Source organism: Trichomycterus rosablanca, chromosome 12 (assembly GCF_030014385.1).
Source record: "Trichomycterus rosablanca isolate fTriRos1 chromosome 12, fTriRos1.hap1, whole genome shotgun sequence".
NCBI lineage: Eukaryota > Metazoa > Chordata > Actinopteri > Siluriformes > Trichomycteridae > Trichomycterus > Trichomycterus rosablanca.
This window is the reverse complement of record NC_085999.1, coordinates 22,333,088-22,348,306: the sequence shown is the minus strand read 5'-3', so window position 1 is coordinate 22,348,306 and position 15,219 is coordinate 22,333,088. Positions and strand designations below refer to the sequence as shown.

The window sequence follows — 15,219 nt, the reverse complement described above, 5'->3', positions numbered from 1 at the left end:
AAGAATGCTTGCAGTTGAGCCGCAACTACTTTTTCCATTACTTTGGCTACAAAGTGAAGGTTGGAGATGGGCCGGTAGTTAGCTGGGCATGTTGCCCCCAAACCCGGTTTCTTCAGGAGGAGTGACAGCCACCATTTTGAAGGCAGTTGGAACAAGTCTAAGTGATAAACAGGCATTTATTGGATGGCAAATGGGATATGAAATTAGGTGTGCATACGATTTTAGAAGATTCGTTGGAGCAGGATCGAGCTGACAGTGGGAAGGGTTGGATTTACTAATTATCGTGGAGACTGATAAAGGATCAGTCGGCACAAAGCTGGCAAATGGGACATAAAAAGCCTGGGCTGTAACAAAGCGGGGGAAAGGGGTTACATCAGGAAAGCTTTCATTAAATTTGTTTTTTTCAGTTTGTACTGAAAAAACTCGAGAATGGTTTGGGACTGATCAGGAGTACTTGCAGTAGTTGTTAGGGGTGGTTGAAGAAGTTTATTATTTGTTTGGAAAAGTGTTTTGGGCCTTGAGCTGCTATTATTATTAATAGCTGAAAATAGGCAGAGTGAGCAGCATTAATGGTGTCTATGTACTTGAGAATGTGCCATTTGTACAAAGTTTGACAGATAATGAGGCCAGTTGTTTTAGACAAACGTTCGAGACGTCTGCCAAGAGTTTTCAGCTTGCAAAGCTCAGGTGTAAACCAGGGGGAGGAGCGGAAGGCAGGGACAGCCCTTGTTTTCATAGGAGCATTTTCATTAAGAATACCGGAAATAGTAGAGTTATAACATGATGCCATGTTGCCAGGTTTCAGTAAGCAGTATAAAATCCAGATTTTTTTGATTGATAATATCTTGGATCAGTAGTCCTTCATCACTTATAGAGCGACAGTTCAGAAGAGCAGGACTGATGCAGTACATGGAGATTGTGGTATTTGGTGCGATCGCAGCAGAGATTTGATGCAGTGGACAGAAAAAAACATGGTTAATTCCACAAGCAGCCGACCTAGTCCTCAGATAAATAATGTAGTATGGGTTGCCGCTAACATATTTTGCTTAAGCTAATAATAAAGAACATTAAAAGTCCATTGTGTGATGCTCTGCACACATATTTTGCAGTGTCTGAAAAAAGTAATGATCAAAGAAAAGTCACCTCCTTCCCACTGCATCATTCTGTATCTGACACAAGCGGCGAAAAACTACAAAGAGCACAAACAAAGTTAATAGGTTTTTTTTATTATTAACTGCCTCATCCGTAATAATACAAACCACAAACTACTCATATACAGTATTTAGAAACATGCCTTTTAGGTCTTACCATTAACATGCTTGCGAAATGTAGCAGTTTTATTGCCACTTTTTGTAGTAAAATGCTTTATTTGTATTTGAATGCGTTTATATGTTTTTCTAGTTCTTTTACTGTGATAAACCACCACCAGATCACATGGATTCCTAATTGTAAGACTTAATTAAGAAAAGTTTTAAAAATAAACAGCAGTACACTACACATAATAAGCAGTATGTAGAAGAAAAAATCTTTCTGGCAACCAGAATGCACTTTTCTCCAGTATAAGGCAGGATGGCATGAAAGGTAAAAAAAATTTGAAAATGTTTCAAATGGATTTAAAATGTAGGTAAGAACACTGATTGTTCTTACCTAGGTGTTTGGGCAATTTGCATGAATAGAATTAATACAGTAATAAAAAGCAAAAAACATAGTTTCTTTTTTTAAACTGATTTTAAAACGCAAATCTGTCAAACCATGATCATAATGAAATGCACAAGTCCAGCATTAATAATAGTAATTTAATAACTGTAAGTTGGAGAGTCTACAACTGTATATTTGGAATATACTATTTACAAATGTCCATTATCAGCCAGAAAATGGAATTCTGTTTACTGCATTTTTATATCACAGAGATGAATCTGGATAAAAATAGGATAAAAACCATCATGGTAATGCTAATAGCATAGAAGGCAAATGCTCTTTGCACTATTTATCTTTCTTGACATTAGTGTCTTCATTTAACATTGTTGATTAATTAATTAATGTGGGCTGCACACTGATTAGCACTGTTGCTTTACAGCAAGAAGGTTAATTAATCATAAAGTTCATGTTTATTTCAACATGCACTGGAATGTTTATTCTCTTACAAAGAAACAACTTCTATTTGTGTTATGCCCTCAGTTCCATGCTCTTTTATACCCTTTTTTCTTATTAAAATAATAAATTTTTATTTGTTTTGTTTCATTTTGTTTAATGGATTAATTACCCTTTTTCTTTCCTGTTTCTTTTGTTTCAGTAAAGGGACCAGGCAGAAAATTAAGTCTACCAACTGATCTTAAGAGTGATCTTGGTACGGTAGGCCCGAAAGCGGGCAGTTTTGTTTAAACTGGTTTTCTTGTTTTGATTTACCGATTTATCAAGATAAAGAAATTTTGTGCGCTGTGATTTTTTTATTCATATTTAATAACTCGCTTTCTCTCATTGGGCTCTACCAATCAATCCACCAATGAGTATATCAACATACATGTTTGTGTCCATTTTTTATTTTTCATATTTATTTTAGTTCCTGTAATTGTTTCTCAATGTACATTTTGCAAGTACTGACAAATTATTTACTTTTAAACAACATTGCCCTATGCTAAATTGATAAGTCTCTACCTTTAATTAGCTTTGGTTTAATCCTGTCTGGCCAAAGTATTTAAAAGCCTGTTGGTCTTCCTAATGAATTAATGTACAAAGTCTCACTAACTTAATACTGTTCTTTTTAGACCATTTTACTGTTTGTTTTTTTCTCTCAAGTAACAATTGAATCTAACACACCTCTTCATTGTGGGCTAATCATTTTTTTGTGTGCTGTGCCACTAACCTAAAGTAATAACTAAAGAAACCTAAAGTAATAACATATTTTATTCAGCAGCTTTGAATTTTACTGTGAGGGAAAAATGAGACTGAAGGGTTTTTTTTTTGTTTGTTTAAGGTTAAGTATTTTTATATCGTAAAGTGGTCTTATTGCAGGAGGTATAATCTATAGCTGTTAAAATGAACTAAGTGTTTGTGGAAGTAATGTGTTTTATAAGAGATGTTTATTACCACACTATATGCACACAGTTCCTATAAAGAACTGTCTGCAATAAAAAAAGTCTAAGTTTTTTTTTTAATGTTCCATGCTGTCCCAACACTTTACAACACTCTGTACTATATCAAGTTTAATAAAATTGATTGAGAAAGTAGATTGAGTATGTGGCATGCCATGCTTAATCGCAGTTCCACTTAGTGCTTTTACTCCTTAGCTCTCATGTTTGTTTTTCCTCATGAACACAAACTGTAAGGGTCCCAGCTGTATGCCCCAGATGGCGCCGTTGTGGCAGGTGTGCGCTGACTATGGGAACTCCAAATCCCAGTCAGCCTAGCACGGATCATGCTAGTTCACACTACACGATTTTTGCCCTGATTTTCGCTCGCCGAATGGTCGGCGCTAGATTTGCCGGCTCAGGAGCAACTCAGCATTCACTCAGCAAATGAAACTCAGCTCTCAATCGCAATGTGTGAACTGCTCAACAACTCGATCCAAGCGGTTCGCCAAGCAACCAAAGCAAGATTTCTAGCATATCAGATATCTGGATCTGAGTTGCCCGACTGGCAATGAGTGCTATGTCGAACAGCCAATGAGAACACAAGACACGGGGTGAGGGGAAACGCAGGAGAGGAGTGTAAAACGTGGGACAGGGGCATAATATAGTTTATATCAGAATACATAGGCACACACACAAGTTTTACAGTATTTCTGACCTTATCGTTCTCTACAAAACACAACACCAACGTTGCGTTGCAAAAAAATATTTATTAACCTCCAGCTCACTATAAAACAATCCAAGCCAAATCCACTGAGATTCCTTTATTTTTCCTCTTTGTTTGTTCGCTTGCTACTTGTTGACATGTATTTTTGGACGTGGTATCACCCTCGTCACTTCTCGCAGTTTTTGCGACAAAACGTAGTTTGGGAGACCAGAGAAGCTCATCTGCGATTCCAGTTGGTGATGGATCATGTAGTGTGAAACCCCCTATCGCTGATCAGTCGTGTAGTGTGTAGGACTCCAGATTACAAGAGATCCAGTTGTGTAGAGTGAACTGTACAGAGACCTGATGACTTGGAAAGTTGTGTAGTGTGAACTTGGCATCAGATGCAATATAGGGAACAACTGAGGATCATTACAGATGAAGGAGACCCCTGCCTGCATTTAAGCAGACGAGTGAGCGAGGTTCACCGTCGCACCTTAAGCTTGCTTTCGCGCTACATTACACTTGTTTATTTTGCCAGGGATAGCCGGTAACATCAAGCTGAATAGTGGGGCGACGGTAGGGCATTGGCCAAGGTAATTTCCACTGTCAGGGAAGGAAAGTTTTATTCTTTGGGGTGACATTTCTCTCCTCTGAAGCGCGCTATCTGAGAGAGAAAGATAGTAAAGAAGCAATCCGGTTTCCGGGTCTAATCTCTGCTCGCTTTGACACGTCACAGTGACGTTCAATTAGGTGGTGTTCCCATCCAACTCACTAAGGAAAGCCGGTAAGGCGGGGCGCAGGTACCAGGGCAGGGTCGCTCCCCAGGAACGCGACGGCCACACTGTTCGGGAAACGAGTCGGCCAGTCTTGGTGCGGGGAGCTGGGACTAGGCTAAACCTACATCTCCATCGTAGGCATGCGGTTGTCTGTTTCTCTGGGCTGAGAAGCTCACAAGTCAGTTCAATTACATGCTTGCATAGACTCTGGGGCCGTGGATAACTTTGTGGATGTGGCCCTGGCTTGACAATTGGGCCTGCTTACTCAAGAGTTGGGTCAACCCATGATGGCCCAAGCAGTCGACCCTTGCCAGTGGCGCGATAACCCATTGCATCGAACCGTTGACCATGCGCATAGGGGCCCATATGGAACGCATTACGTTCTTGGTCATGCAAACTCCCCAATTGCTGGGGCGGGCTTCTTTTTTGTGGGCAGGGCAGATGGCATGCTGCGCCCTTGCATCGACTATCGAGGGCTGAACACAATAACGATCAAGGACCGCTACCCACTTCCCCTAATGCCTACTGCATGTGAGGCGTTGCAGCAGGCCACAATTTTCACTAAATTGGACCTGGACAGCGCTTAAAACCTCATTCGGATTAGGCAAGAGGATAAGTGGAATCTGGAATAGCCATGAAGCTTGCTTTGGAAGAATGGCGCCACTGGCTAGAGGGAATGAAACATCCCTTCCTAGTGTGGACTGACCACAAAAATCGGGCCTATATTCAACAGGCCAAATAGCTCAATCCATGCAAGGCTCGTTGGTCGCTATTCCTCACCTGGTTCCACTTTACCGCCCAGGGACCAAGAATGGTAAGCCAGATGCCCTGTCCCACCAGTGGGAGGTACCACAGGTACAGAGAGCCAGAGTCTATTCTTCCCAGATCCCGCATTGTGGCAGCGCTCAGGTGGGGGATTGAAAGAACTGTGAGAGAGGCCCTGCATCACGAACGGGACCCTGGGGTCCGCCTGGATGACTGTTTGTGCCAACAGGGAAGAGGGGTTGAGTCATGGACTGGGGGCATGCCTTGCCCTTTTCAGCCCATCCTGGGGTCAATAGGACCATAGAATTTTTGCGGCAGAGATTTTGGTGGCCAGGAATGGAGCAAGATATTGAGGAATTACATTCGGGCCTGTAATGTTTGTGCCAGGCAGAAAGAGCCCCATGCCCGACCTCAAGGCCTCTACCCATGCCCTCCCACCCCTGGTTGCACATAGCCCTTGACTTTGTCACCAGGTTGCCCCCTTCGTGGGGTAACACGGTGATCATGGTTATAGTAGACAGGTTCTCTAAGGCCTGCAAATTTGTTGCACTCCCCAAATTACTCCCCAAATTACCAATTATATTAAATCCTGCCTCAAGCAATTGTATTGTTTTCCCATGTATCTTTCTGATAAGCAACTCTGTTTAGTTTGGCTGATATCGGTTTCTTTTGGCTGCCCTTTTGTTCTGATTCTGTTTAACCAATGCACTTGGGTCCAAAATCTTCAGGGGGGTAAGTCTGCTGTGGCAGCCTACACTTACCACTTTCTAACACTTTGCAATTGAGGGTTGAGAACCTTGCGCAAGAGCAGTGTTGGGTTCACCTTTAGCGCTGAGCTATCACTGGCCTTTAAATCATACCTATAGCTTATTGGAGGTTTCAGTATTTTAACACTATGTTTTACTAATCTGTACAACATCCCAAACATATGTTAATTGAATTAAACTTGTTAATTTACATTATATTTTTTTACAGTTGGGCCCTAACATCCTAGTAACAGCACTGGTTAGTGCAGTGCTTAGTTAGAATTTTCCCCTACTTGTCAGCTACATCTACTTTGTAAATTAGGAAAAAAGACTAAAGTAACAAACTATATAAACTATGAACTGTAACACTGAATGTATCTTGGCATTTTTATTTCTGGCAAAAAAAAGAAATTCAATCTTTTTATAGAGCAGAAGTGCTGAGAATTTTTATGTGTTATATGCGGTAGGCTCCAGTATATGGGGAAGGTGTTTCACTCATGCATGGCCAAACCGACAGGTTCTGAAGGTTCCCTGTCATATTGTGATATCCAGTTCTTAGTTCTGCACTATCCCTGTCGTATTCACTTTCTCCATTGCGGGATGCAGATGTTTTTGTGTGTTTAATTTGTTACTTTGTTTCTATTAATTTGACCACTTCTTTTATTTGTGTTAGTCACTTTTTTGTGTTAGTCACTTTTTAGCCACAGTGTTGTTCTACCCCAATTAAACATTTGCACCAGCATTCTTTTTTATTCTTGCAGGTGTGTGGATTTGAATCGTGATTTACAACTGTAAACAGGCTAGACTTTTAAATCACTCCATTTTTTATTGTACTGTACACATGGATCTGTATATATGACAAATTAAGGCATTTCATTTTTCCTGGATTATCATTATCATATTAGTGTGCCCTGTCCACTGATGTCAGTACTAAGTAACGCGTTACTCTAATCTGACCAAATTTTTCAGTATCAAGTAATCTAATGAGTTACTATTTCCAATCCAGTAATCAGATTAAAGTTACTTATCCAAGTTACTGTGCGTTACTATTTTTGCAACTCAGGGAGTGACGTCTGGCCTATGCGACAATTAAGTCACGAGCTGCGTCCGAAATCGCATACTTACAGAGTATGCACTAGATTGGAGGAAGTATGCACTACTCGGCCAGTAAAGAAGTACATACTTTCAGTACAGAAGTATGCAGTATGCACACAACACCGCTACGTACTACACGTGGGGACGTGATGACGTAATATCACCATAGTTACAGACTCATTACAAACCCCACTCGCCAAAATTTTGGATATTTATCGTCATTTTGTTATTTATTTGTCTTTAAAATTTTTATTTTATTTATCTTACTTACACTTGTGAACACAGGACTCCGCTATCTTTCTTGTTTCTTATTCCGCTTCAATCGCCTACGCAGCTCCAGTTGCATTACGGCAGTTGCTGAATGTAACTAATAAAGTAACTTGTAATCTAACTTAGTTACTTTTAAAATCAAGTAATCAATAAAGTAACTAAGTTACTTTTAAAATCAAGTAATCAATAAAGTAACTAAGTTACTTTTAAAATCAAGTAATCAATAAAGTAACTAAGTTACTTTTTAAAGGTAACTATGCCATCACTGGCCCTGTCTTGTATTGCCCTTGTACAGCTGAACAGTGAGGTTGCATTGATAACCATGGCATGAACTTACGAATTACGAATTACATTTTTACTAATAGTGATAAGTTGACAAAACTGATTTGACATAAGCAAAAAATAATAATAATATATAATGTTATACAGCCATAGGTTCCCACTAATTAGTAGAAGAACAATGCCTTAATTTATCGTAATTTAAAAGTGAGGCACATCCAGCCTGTTTACAGTTGTAAATCACTCAAATTTTTTGACATTTTTTGACTTCTTATTTGACTTAAAGTTATTTTCCTGCTTCACTGTGCTAATATTTTAAATCAGCCCATTATGTTTTTTCCACACATTTTGTAGATGCAAAGCCCCTCATTGACCATCAAGACTTTGCACGTGGAGAGTTCTTTTTGAAGGAGCACTACTGGCACTGTAATAAAACTGTGTATGTTAAGACCACTCACACTGGTGCTAATAAGGTCTTGTCTTAGTAAGAATGTTGGTTCATATTTAACCTGATTAATTTTTGTTTAATTTTCTGGTAAAGTTTGTGCAAAATGGATTTTTTCCCCCTCTATTTCTGTGCCACTTTTTGTGCTAATGTTTTGCTTGTTATTTCAGATTATGTAAATGGACATTGCACTAGTCCGACTTCGCAACCATGTGTGACCGGGAGACCTCGTGGTCCAGGGGGCCCTGAGGGGCCACGTCTCACCCGTCGTGGGCCTGGACGACCACCATTACGCAAAGCCCAGTCAGCCGCATGCATGGAAGTCTCTTTGCCTGTGTCCTCTCTCACCGAAGGTGTGTGCTTGATCCCCCTTTCCTCTGTTCCTCACTATATCTCTTAATGCATTCTCTTCTTAGGATTTGATTAACCACTTTAAATTTAAATGCTGTTTTATTGTTCTATACTGCATTCTGTGATAGTGTCATTTAAAATGTTTAAAATGTACTATCATACAATGTTCCAGTTTGCAAAAATGTCCCAAGATTTCAATTGAGAAAGTACTGTAATTACCTAGAACTGATTTACTGTCATTTTGCAACATCACAGTGCACAATACTGCCCATGCGAGTACACGGAAGGTACAACAATTTTGTAACAATCGTCATGGTCAGGGATATTTTATATTTTGGGCTGATGGTATTGCTTGTAGTTAACATATTAAATGAACAAATATGGGCAGCATAAAACCTGAGTATACACTGAAGTGTCTTTCTTAGCGATGAGGTATAGACGAAGAATGAAGAAATGACTCCGTCGACACTGTCCTGGTTTTACAAGCAAATTATTTATTTCAAACCAAAACAGTATCGATACGAACACTCGAGTTGATCGGAAGAGGAGTAGGCCAATATCTTCTCTCTCTGGCTCTCAGCCAAAACTCCTCTCCTTAAATACTCAAGATTTACAGACAGGAGAACATCTGTTTTCAATATCTTTCAAACACAAAGAAAGAGAGCTGAACCCTTGGTCTATAGAGGACTTGGCTCCCAACTCCCAACTGCACCAAGAGAACCCAAATAGAAATCTGATCTTACCAGGGGCCTCCAGGCTCCTGCGGCAGAGTGTATACATTAAGCAACCATCTCCTATAGAAGAGACAGATTCTCCATCATAACCTGTAGCACCAGCAGTGGACAAGGCCTCCCAAGTAATGCAATCCAGATGTGAGAATGCCCCAAGAGGGGCACACAGAAAAATAACTTCTACAGAACTAACAGTTGAAGAGAAACGAATATCACACATGAACTAATGTGGTCTAAAAGAGGTTTCTGAATAAAATATTTCATATAAAACTTCAGATACATCAACACATTAACAGTCTTACAGCACTTAGTAATATTGTAAGACAGTATGTAGAAATTCAAAGCAACTAGATGGAGATTTAAAAAAATCTTGGGTAGCCAGAAAAAGCCAAAGCAAAAACACCACATACTCCATACCTTGCTAATGTTTTCTCCACTGTAGTGAATATCTCAGAACACTCCAGTCTCCAGTAACACTCTCCAGTGTTAATCTGAAGCTTTGCAGGCTATTAATACATATGTAAGATCCCTTGTTTTCTATGTACTTTCAGAAGATATGAAATCCTGCAAGGTGATATGGGGCTGTCCTCTTTTTTAGAAGTAGTATTTTCCCTTGTTTAAAGCAAGTAAATCCGTGCAAATATCAGGTGCGGTTTAGTTTCCTGTGGTGGCCGTTGGTGCAAGGTCTAGTGGGCTCCATCAACCTGATGGGTGAAGTAAAGTTTTCCAGTATAAGTAATTTTGGTAACAAATCCGCCACATATTCTGTCTTGCATTTTCCTTGGATAATTGAGGGTCCGATTTAGACTGGCCACATATCTCCGAGAGCTTCTGTTCACTTGTTTTTGACAGCATCTGTAGCAACTCATAATGTATTAACTACATGTAATGTAATAACTAAACATAATGTAATAACACAAATGTAATAAAAGCTCATAATGTAATAAATTCTAATAATGTAATAAAATCTTCATCCAATAATGTAATAAGATTTTTGCACATTACATTAAGTGCATTTTGTACATTACAAATTGAGTTAGAATAAAATTTTTAAAAAGGTAATAACTTCAACATGTAATGTTAAAAAACACAAGTCAATTTAAACAAGTGGTATATTTAGTGGTGTATTGTTTTAACTTCTTGTAAACTAATGACATGGCAATAGGCTTAGGTGAAATCTTTCAATAAAATTAACACTGTAAAACTGTGTAGGTAAACATTTCTCTTTCAGAACACTCCAGACATTTCACTATATATTTCTTCCTGTACTTATAAGATAAAATAAGATAAGATAAGATACGATAATCCTTTGTTAGTCCCACAGTGGGGAAATTTGCAGTGTTGCAGCAGCAAAGGGATAGCAAGGCACTCAGTACAAAAAATACACAAATTAACAGTTCAATATTAACAATGTATACAATATATACAATTATCAATAAGAAAAGTCAAAAGTTTTTTTACAAATAATTGCACATTAACTCTAAAATTGCACATGTTAAAAATGAAGAATGTTGCACATTGTTATGATAGGCTTATAAAAGGCTTGTAAAATAGTATGTTGCCCCAATTTTTTTCGAACACTCAGAACTATATGCATGTCAATTTCCAAATTAATGACAAAAATCATTCAAATTTTGTGGAATATACATTTCCTTGATTTCAGCAAAAGCTTCTGGAGTAGGGCATCAAGTAACAGTATTTCCAATTCAGTCAATGAATGAGCATATAAATACAAGTAAATAAAACTTAAATAATAAAGAAAATTAAATTAATGTTTATTTTCTCCAGAAGATATATTTTACTTTATACCATTCAAACATGTTTAAGAACAGCCTAGACTTTCATCCGATGTCTATCTTGCCCAAAACATTGATTTTTTTAAGCAAAACCATTGTGTGTAGTAACTCGATTAAATTAAATTTCATTTTTATCTTTGTTCAACTCTAAATCTAGTAAGGGTTCTAAGTGCCAAGATGGCTGAATATGAGTAACAGGACTAAAAGTAACAGGACTGAGTTTTAACAAAGAATTAGTAAATACATGAAATATAACAGCATGTAGTTCATGCTAAAAGCATGAGAACACTGATAACATAATAACAACTAAGAAAAAAATTTAGGTAACACGAATGTACATTGAGACTAATCTTCTTAGAGTTACAATATTATATAACATACAGGGGGGAAAGGGAGAACTAACTTTTGGTCTTCCCGTGGCTTTCAGTAGATACAGATAATGTACATTTTCTGATGAAAATGTACGGTGGCCGAGAAGTGCAAAACAAATTAACATTTTAGAAAACAAAATTACAAAAAACAAAAACAAAATTACAAAAAACAAAAACAAAATTACAAAAAAACAAAAACAAATTTACAACAAAACAAAAACAAAATTACAACAAAACAAAAACAAAATTACAAGAGCTGAAACACTTTTACCAATGGCGAAACAAAATTACAAGAGCTGAAACACTTTTACCAATGCCGAAACAAATTTACAAGAGCTGAAACACTTTTACCAATGCCGAAACAAATTTACAAACGGCAGATGTAACGGAAAGGGTAGGCACTATTTACAGGAAGTGCTTGTTGCTTACCTGCTGTCAATCAAACTGTTTCTCGGGGGTGAAACGAACGAAGTTTGTGATGGTAACGCTAAACAATGCTTTGTCTAGTTTGTGGAAATCATTTTATCCAGTTGACCCGCTTTTGTTTTTCTTGTGGGAAGTTTTTGGATTGTTTGTGCAGATGTTTAGACGTCGCCTGTGCATCTCTATCTACTGTCCGCTTCTCTAAACATCTAAAGTATTCCCACAAGAAAAACAAAAGCGGCCAACTGGCTGAAATAATTAACACAAAATGGACAAAACATTGTTTATTACGGACGGATCATTTGATACAGAGGCTTTGAAGCTTGTTTCACTTTTGTAACACTGGACTCAGTGTATCGGAGCTTGTATTAAACCAGCAGGAATGTGCGGGACTGATTCAAAGCTTTGGTGCTGTGTTTTATCTTACTGACTATATAAGAAACAGTAAAACCAGGGTTACCAACCATCCTGTAAAATACAGAATTGTTCTTTATTTGGAGACTAAACGCCGCGTTCTGTATTGAACTGATACAGGACGCTTTGTTCCGTATTTTTATCAGTGGGAGAGAAATGCAGCAGATTAGACTGAGACAGGGTGATGTGTATAAAACAGAAGGAAACTGCTGCTACAGTGGGAAAGAAAGCGTTTGGTTTTTATATAAAAAAAATACATAATTATATTAAGTAGAATTCACTTTTATTCTTAGTAACGGTGTGTGTACGCAGGTTATATCAGCAATACAACCTGTTTAATACACCGCTGTATGAGTAGTGCAGTGGGCAGAGTGCGTTGTTTTGCCTAAAATTTGGTTCTGACTTATTTTTATAAAGAATGAAAATAATAAATGTTAAACACCCTAAATAAAACATTTTGATAATGTTCTCATGACGGTGTAAGACCCGTTATATTTTTTATAGGTGCAACCCTGGAGTTTTTACACCACTCTTTCATTGCTGGACTGAAAATAGTCCACCAACCAAAAATATCCAGCCAACAGCGCCCCATGGGCAGCGTCCTGTGACTGCTGATGAAGGTCTAGAAGATGACCAACTCAAACAGCAGCAATAGATGAGTGATCGTCTCTGACTTTACATCTACAAGGTGGATCAACTAGGTAGAAGTGTCTAATAGAGTTCACAGTGAGTGGACACAGTATTTAAAAACTCCAGCAGTGCTGCTGTTTCTGATTCACTCATACCAGCACAACACACACTAAAACCATGTCAGTGTCACTGCAGTGCTGAGAATGATCCACCACCTAAATAATACCTGCTCTCTGGTGGTCCTGACCATTCTGCTTCCAGAGGGTGAAAGCAGGCTAAAAAGTATGTAGAGAAACAGATGAACTAAAGTCAGTAATTGTAGAACTACAAAGTGCTTCTATATAGTACATGGAGCTGATAAAATGTACAGTGAGTGTAGAAACAAGGAGGTTTTAATGTTATAGTTGATCGGTGTATACAGCATTTAAAGAGAGAGAATGAGGTACATTGATAATTTGTATTACAATATTGTATATGGTTATATAATAAATTATATAATAGTATAATTCCCACTCTATGCTTTATTGGACTAGAGCTTCATGTGTACTCATTATGTAGATTCTTAATAAGCACTCCTCCCAATTTTGAATTTTTTTTTTACTGCATTATTGTTATTATGTGAGTTGAAGTTATTACATTATTTTAAATTTTATTGTAACTCAAATCATAATGTAATAAGCAGCACATAATGTAATACTGTACTACTTTACGTGCAAAAATCTTTTACATTTGTAACAAATGGGCTAATGCGAGAAACAAGGGGTGGAGACACACGCAGAGATGTTTAATAATGTATAATAACAAAAGACAAGACAGGTTAACACAAGACAAGACGTACTAAGACATGAACTAAGCTAAATGCTAAGCTAACCTCTAACATTAATCTAAACACTCAAGAAACCTGACTAAACTATACTAGACCCAGAGTCAGTTGCTTGGAGCCTGGCGAGGCATCTGGAGTGAGCTGTGTGGAGTCTGGCAAGACGTCTGGAGTGAGCTGTGTGGAGTAGATGGTGGCTTGAACCCTGCAGTCTGCAATATGGAACCGGGAGCTTTGACTGGTAGTGTCGACATAGCACAGGGAGAGCCGTCTGGAGTAGACAGTGACTTGAACCCTGTTGAGTCGCATGTAGTCAGCAAAGGGTTTCCTAGTTAACCAACCAAGCCTGGTGAAGGCTTGGAACTGGTGGGCATAGATTGAATGGCTGGAGGGCCTGGAGACTACGGACAAACTATCTATTGAACTCTGATCTACTGACCTACATTTAGGACAGACAGAGACCAACGAACATGGAACAGATTTAACAGACTGTGACATAGGCACATATGACTAAACATTTACATTTTCTGCATTTATCAGACGCCTTTATCCAAAGCGACTTACAGTGCTGTGACAGTATACAGTCTAAGCAATTAAGGGTTAAGGGCCTTGCTCAAGGGCCCAACAGCAGCAACCTGGCAGTGGTGGGGCTTGAACCAGCGACTTTCTTATTATTAGTCCAGTACCTTAACCACTAGGCTACAATGTCCAGAAAAACCAGAACTCATGGAAATTGATGAAGGGACATGACAGACTTGGACAGACGGACAAGGACAAGACATGACAATCTGACTAACAGAGCTTGACATGACATAACTGGACGTACTTGACATGGACTAAACCCGGAGGAAACCCACGCGGACACGGGGAAAAACATGCAAACCACATGAAAAGGACCCAGACCACTTCAAGACCTTCTTGCTCTGAGGCGACAGTGCTACCCTAATCCTATTACATTATGAGCTTTTATTACTTGTGTATTATTACATTATATTCAGTTATTACATTACATGTAGTTATTACATTATGAGTTGCTACAGCATCATTATTGCTGGATACTTAATTAGAGTAATACTTCTAATGTCAGGCAAATTCAGCACTTATATTGTAGGTATAATACCATATATGTAGGACTGTGGTAGCCTAGTGGGTAGGGCCAGCTTCCAAACTAGCTGACCCCAGCTTCCAAACAAAGAAAGAATTTTGTTGTACTGTACATTTGTATATACAGTGTATCACAAAAGTGAGTACACCCCTCACATTTCTGCAGATATTTAAGTATATCTTTTCATGGGACAACACTGACAAAATGACACTTTGACACAATGAAAAGTAGTCTGTGTGCAGCTTATATAACAGTGTAAATTTATTCTTCCCTCAAAATAACTCAATATACAGCCATTAATGTCTAAACCACCGGCAACAAAAGTGAGTACACCCCTAAGAGACTACACCCCTAAATGTCCAAATTGAGCACTGCTTGTCATTTTCCCTCCAAAATGTCATGTGATTTGTTAGTGTTACTAGGTC

At 38.4% G+C, this 15,219-nt stretch overlaps 1 protein-coding gene across 1 annotated transcript in view; it reads left to right on the top strand.

Annotated features, from left to right (window-relative positions):
• The window catches only part of stxbp5l (syntaxin binding protein 5L), a 308,382-nt gene that overhangs the window by 250,344 nt on the left and 42,819 nt on the right, over positions 1-15,219 (top strand). The window contains 2 exon segments of the mRNA XM_063005373.1: positions 2,294-2,347; positions 8,324-8,506. Coding sequence (XP_062861443.1) covers positions 2,294-2,347; positions 8,324-8,506 — 237 coding nt within the window.